This window comes from Trifolium pratense, linkage group LG4, assembly GCF_020283565.1.
Source record: "Trifolium pratense cultivar HEN17-A07 linkage group LG4, ARS_RC_1.1, whole genome shotgun sequence".
Taxonomy (NCBI): Eukaryota; Viridiplantae; Streptophyta; class Magnoliopsida; order Fabales; family Fabaceae; genus Trifolium; species Trifolium pratense.
Window position 1 is genome coordinate 25,070,749 of NC_060062.1, and position 6,102 is coordinate 25,076,850.

General features: G+C 35.0%; 1 protein-coding gene across 1 annotated transcript; it reads right to left on the bottom strand.

The window, feature by feature from the left end:
• Positions 1 to 1,616: 1,616 nt before the first annotated feature.
• Positions 1,617 to 5,691, bottom strand: LOC123924118. The gene is made up of 10 exons (XM_045976893.1): positions 5,557 to 5,691; positions 5,186 to 5,257; positions 5,024 to 5,082; positions 4,905 to 4,949; positions 4,789 to 4,808; positions 4,613 to 4,692; positions 4,408 to 4,492; positions 4,153 to 4,231; positions 2,692 to 3,777; positions 1,617 to 2,362 (listed from the first exon to the last, which is right to left on the bottom strand). Exons 1-10 carry the CDS (start codon positions 5,607 to 5,609, stop codon positions 2,322 to 2,324), a joined length of 1,620 nt encoding a protein of 539 aa, XP_045832849.1. The 5' UTR covers positions 5,610 to 5,691; the 3' UTR covers positions 1,617 to 2,321.
• Positions 5,692 to 6,102: the final 411 nt, after the last annotated feature.

A 6,102-nucleotide genomic window follows, 5' to 3' on the forward strand; every position in this document is an offset into this window, starting at 1 on the left:
TAAGTCTGTCAGCAGTGGAAGAAGTGAATAGATTGACAGCTGAAAGGAATGTAATGCTGAAGGAGATGCAAGAGCAGTTATTGAAGGCCCAAGACGTTATGAGAGCTCAAGCAAATAAGCATAGAAGGGAGGTGGAATATACTGAAGGTGATATGGTTTATTTGAAAATTCAACCATATAAATTGAAGAAATTAGCTAAGAGGTTTAATCAGAAGCTAAGTCCTAGATACTATGGACCCTATGAAGTGATACAGAAGATAGGACCTGTAGCCTATAAGTTGAAGTTGCCTGAAGACACTAAGGTGCATCCAGTTTTTCATGCATCATTATTGAAGAAAGCTGTAACTCCTAACATTGAGCCTCAACCCTTGCCTGCTTGCATGAACGAAGATTGGCACTTAGAACCTGGTCCAGCAGAGGCTTTAGATACTCGAAGGAATGACCAAGGAGAAGTGGAAGTTTTAATCAAATGGGAAGGATTGCCGGAATTTGAGAACTCTTGGGAGTTAGCTGACAAAATGAGAAAAGAGTTTCCTGGATTCCTCCTTGAGGTCAAGGAGAATTTTGAAGGGGGAGGTATTGATAGTTATGACAGATTCTATAAAAGGAAACGTGGGCAAAAGGATAAGGATACAGCAAATCATTCCCTTGTAGGAATGTTTCCTTATTCAGCGAAGGAGGAGAAAATAGATCTGGATCCAATTGATTAAATAGCAGAATGTTCTCTGTCATTGTTTTTTATGCATAGTTTTCTGTAGTCACTACTACTAGGAGAGATTTGGCCTCTCGAAGTGCCATTCCCTTATTTCAGTACTATTTCTTTCAAAATTTCCCTTTGTACTATCAGCTAGATCCCGTTTGAACTCTAGTTGACAATATTATAATAATATTTCCTCAATTTCCCTCTGTTATTACTGTTGATTGCTTTTAATTGTTTTTGATACTGAATTGAACCTATCAACATGCTTCTTTGTAGGTTTTGGGCTCAACACTTTGGGTGACAGACATTGCAAAAGACTTTTGTGAAGAGGATAAATGATCAAAAGAGTGAAAGGATGCAATAGGGTAAAGAATACCTGAAGAAGTTGCTTCTGCATGATTAGTAGAAGAGTTGCAGAGTGCAGACATAATCATTCAAGTAACTAGGAGGGTGTTTGTGTCTAACTGGTCTAACATTTATGTTTGTACATGGAGGATTATCTAAAGAATGCGGTGGAGAATTAGATGGTATATCTGTGGTGAGGTTAGTGTTAACAGGTGGTGTTGTAAGGTTAGAATTAACAGGAGGTGAGATAGGTGTGTTAGGAGTTGGGTTAATGTCAACTGTGTTATCAGTGTAATCAAAACTGGCAGGAGAAGTAGGATAATAATGCCATGTGAAAGGTGAAGAAATGGGTTGATAAAGCAGGATGTGTTCATGATGAGTGTCTAGAGACAAAAATTTCTTTATTGTTGATATCTAAGAGAACTGCACCCTTCATGCCAGATTTGTAACCAAGAAAAACACATTTTCTTGCTCTAGAAGCAAGTTTAGTTCTATGTGCTTGTAAAGGAGTAGTAAAGGCCAAAGAGCCAAAAACTTTAAAATCATAAAAATTTGGATTTTGATTGTGAAGAAGAAAATATGGGGATTTATTGTTGAGAACAGGACTAGGTAATCTATTCATAATAAAAGTTGCATGAATAGCATAGGACCAAAAAGGTTTTGGTAAATTTGTGTGAAAAAATAATGATCTGCCAATGTTCAAAATGTGTTGATGCTTTCTTTCAACATGACCATTTTGCTCAGGTGTCTCAACACAACTGGTTTGATGGATAATACCTTGTGAAGCATAAAAAGAAGGAATAGCAAAGACAGGTCCATTGTCAGTTCTGACAATTTTAACCTTACAATTATGCTGATTAAAAATAAGTTTTATAAAATCAATGACACGTTGTCTAGCTTCACTCTTATGCTTCATAAGGGTTAACCAAGTGTATCTGCTATGATCATCTACTGCAGTTAAGAAATATTCATGATGATGAACAGATTTAATAGCAATAGGGCCCCAAATGTCAAAATGAATAGATCAAAAGGATTTTTAGCTTTACTTGAACTAAGAGAAAAAGGTTATTTCTTATGTTTTGCAAAATGGCATACATCCTTGATATCGACATTAACAAAAGGAAATTGGGAATGTAAACTTGTCATCCTGGATACAGAAGGGTGCCCTAATCTGAAGTGCCACAATGCACTATCAGGTATTGTTACAAATGATGAAGTGCTAGAATCACAAACTAGTTTATTTGAAATGACTAAGTAATACAAGTCTTCAACTTTATCACCAGGTCCAGAACCAATCGTCCTCTTGGTGTTCTTTTCCTGAATCAAATAATTGGAACCATTAAAAGTGACAATGCAATCAAGTGCATTGCACAATTTTGAAACAGGCAACAAATTTAAAGAAAAATCAGGCACAAACAGCACATTAGTTAATACAAAATCAGAAGAAAATTTTATAGTTCCACATTGTTTGGCTATTGCATAATGACCATTAGGTAATTTGACATGAATAGGATGGATATCATTGAAAGAATGAAACCATTGAAGTGATCCACAAATGTGATCACTAGCTCCTGAATCAATGATCCAAGAACCAAGAGCAGAATTATGACAAGAAATTGAAGAAATGAGACTAGTGTTGAGCTTACCAAGTTGTGGATGACCAATTGATGAAGTAGAATGAACCTGATTTGAAGATGCAGATGATGAGTGATTAAGAGATGAATGTTGGAGTAGTTGCATAAGCTGATCATACTGAGCAGAAGTAAGAGCATGTGATACATTTGCCTTGGCATCAACAGTAGCTGAAGAATCATCATCAATTGCTTCTTGAGAGCTAGAAGAAGCATTGTTGGCAAAACGTTTCTGCGTATGAGGAGGAAAGCCATGTTTGGATTTACCACAGAAAGTGCAAACACGATTGGTACCCTTAGGAAAACCATTTCCATTATGAAAATTGCTCTTGCCAGAATGAAAACCTTTGGATTTAGAAGAATCTGCAGCATTGATTAACACTTTGGATTCTTCAGAAGGAGCAAAATTCCCTTGGCGCTCGTGTTGCAAAACCATTGAAAAGATCTTGTTCATAGGTGGAAGGGGATCCATAAGCAGAATTTGCGACTTCACCATGTTAAAATTCTCATTTAAACCGGTTAAGAAACGAATTGCATAAAGCAAAGTGTGATTGCGTTGAGCACTACGCATGGATTCACAAGAACATCGAGTTCTACAGCTACAATTAGGGATTGGAATATAAATCTCAAGTTCCTCCCAAAGAATCTTCAAATCGGAATAAAATTCAGTTACAGATTTCGTCTCTTGTTGCATAGCATAAATTTCTTGCATTAATTCAGAGATGCGTACCAAATCACCTTGCGAAAACCGTTCCTTGAGATCGATCCAAACGTCAACGGCGTTGTCCATAAACACAATGGATTGAGCAATTGAATCCGAAACAGAATTGAGGATCCAAGAAAGAACGAGCATATTGCAGCGATTCCATGCGCGATACGAAGGATCAAAGCTATCGGTGACTGGATCAATCGTTCCATCAACGAATTCGAGCTTCATTTTGCCTCCAAGTGCACGAGTCATGGATTGCGCCCACGAGTGATAGTTCGAGCTGGTGAGTTTGGGAAGAACACAAACGGATGAAGGTCCATCACTCGGATGAACATAGAAAGGACTTGTTTGATCCATGGTTGCGGAAACGAAGCGCTCTTGATCAAGAGGCTCTAGATACCATATTGAGAAACAGAGAAAATGAGAAAAGAAAGATTCATTATCATCAAAAGTTAGTTATTGAAATGTGTAATTCACTTATATACTAGTTCTAGGTGAAGTCTACTGTAACTAATCATGTACAAACTGCATTGTATCATAACTATTTCTATCCAAGTTAGTTAGACAGTTGTAACTGCCTTTCTCTCTAGTTGCTTCAGTAGCTTGTGTTACAGGTAAGATAGCATTTCTTTGCTCTTTCTCTATACATTTTGTTAATGCATCTTCCACGTGTTCACATATTCAAGTAAAGTACAGCATAAGGAAATATTCAAGTAAAGTATCAGCATAGGAACAATTAGACCAAATGCAGACATGTAAATGAAAACCTTGATGGTGATCATTTCCTAGATCTTCCTCATCACTTCCTCCATTGCCAAAGTTGGGTTCCTCCACATCATCAAGTCTCCGCATCAAAAGAAAAAGCACAGATAAGTCCAATCTTGTTTAATTGGCAAAGGCTAAAAAAAGAAACTACAATATCTTGCTACCTAGGTTATTGGTAGATGATTATAAATTAGCTCAACATAATATTTTGAAAAACATGATTTAAATGCTACATTTTCTCTGTAATGTATTATTACCATTGTAGTGGTTGCATTGGACTGATGGCACTGTTCCATTTTAAAAGGCATATGCTCTTTATCTCGCAAAGTAATTGCCACTCTCCTGTCAAAAAGTTAACACACATAAACAAGTTAAGAAAAAATAAAATGTACTTATCAATATTTCAAACCATGAACAAGTTAAAATTGTAAATAATTAACAATTAATGCAAACTTGATTTACTTGGCTCGAGATTTTCCTTTAGGAAGCATTGTAGGAATTGGAGCACTCTTTACTTCTTCCAAAGCTTCATCAACCTCAACCTTACGGAATCAAATTTAAATCAAATATATACCAAAATTGGAATCTATTGAAAATAAAAAACATAATAAGAGAAAACTGTAAGTTGAATTTTATACCAGAAGACATGAAATATCATCTGCACGAAGAAAGAACATAGTGAATTCAGAAACATCGTCGATTTAACATTTTATTAACTAATTAATCATGAAAAACAAGCAATCAAGAGATTTACCATAAAGCATATCCACTTTACTTTGGAAGACATTCAATACTCCACCTTTTAAAAGCACAAAATCCATTCAATAGAATCACATAAAGAGAAAAAAGAACACAAAAAGTGAATATACATACCCATGAGAATTCCAGAAATTCTCGGAGCCATTGGAATCGCTGGATTCTGAATCTGTTCACTGTAAACAAGCAAAACAAAACGACATCTTATAAGAAATTCAGTTAAAAAATAATCAATTATCAATAAGCAATTATTACGATCAAGAAAAACGATTACGATAACAGATATCGATGATGTCGAGCTTATTAAGTTTCTTTCTGTTAATCTTCTCATGATTCATACTCCCAGCCCTCCTTCATAAGAAAAAATCGATTACACAGATATGAGCTTATTTTAGAAACAATCACAAAACGCGGAAGTTGAAAAAATATACAAAATCCAAACAGCACTCAAAACAGAAACAACAATTTATCTATTTTCGAATTCATCATTTCAACGTGTAAAATTAATTCTGCAATTTATATATGACGAAATTCAAATGCGATTGAAAAAAGAGTGATGAACATGCATGTGAGAAAATTCAAATTAAAATGCAAGAGAAGTGAATAATTTAATTGAAATTGATGAAAAGTGAAAACGTGAAATTCAGTACCATATTTGCTGAAGTGGAGCTTTTGGACCGTGAAGCTGGTGTGAGTAAAACATCACTTGAAGAAAAGTTGAAGAAAATTTGAGAGAAAGAAAGAATAAAAGAAAGTGAAAAAGCGATTCTCTCTGAAATCTCTTATTTAACCGCCAAATGAAACGCATTGTTCGTTGTCAACGGAAATAAATCCGGTACACGAGAGTGCACAGAGAGTTCTCTGTGCTATCACTACTACGATCGTGATTATTCGACGTGTACATTTGTTTATTAGATAAAATTCGATATTATATCATATTTTTATATTAATTTATATTATTTATTTGTTTTTGTTTGATTTATATTTGATGTATTTTAAGGTAGTTTAGTGGTTAAATTTCAATTATGATATCGGAAGCCCTCCTTAATGAAGAGATGGTGGAAAAAAAATTTTTAAGAAACTAAAATGATATATATTAACAAATAGCCTTCTCAGCATAAGATGTGTCAAAGTAGATTACAAAAGTCAGAGAGATGGTGGAAAAACTAAGTTTTGGTCATAGCCAAAAGTCAAGA

Bases quoted from the DNA above. Each gene is read 5' to 3' on its own strand.
- LOC123924118 (XM_045976893.1), bottom strand. From the start codon at position 5,609: ATGTTTTACTCACACCAGCTTCACGGTCCAAAAGCTCCACTTCAGCAA. The intron at 5,258-5,556 runs GTACTGAATTTC...TTTCTTATGAAG, and splicing joins GCTCCACTTCAGCAAATATG to GAGGGCTGGGAGTATGAATC. The intron at 2,363-2,691 runs GTAAGCTCAACA...TATTTGATTCAG, and splicing joins AATTGGTCATCCACAACTTG to GAAAAGAACACCAAGAGGAC.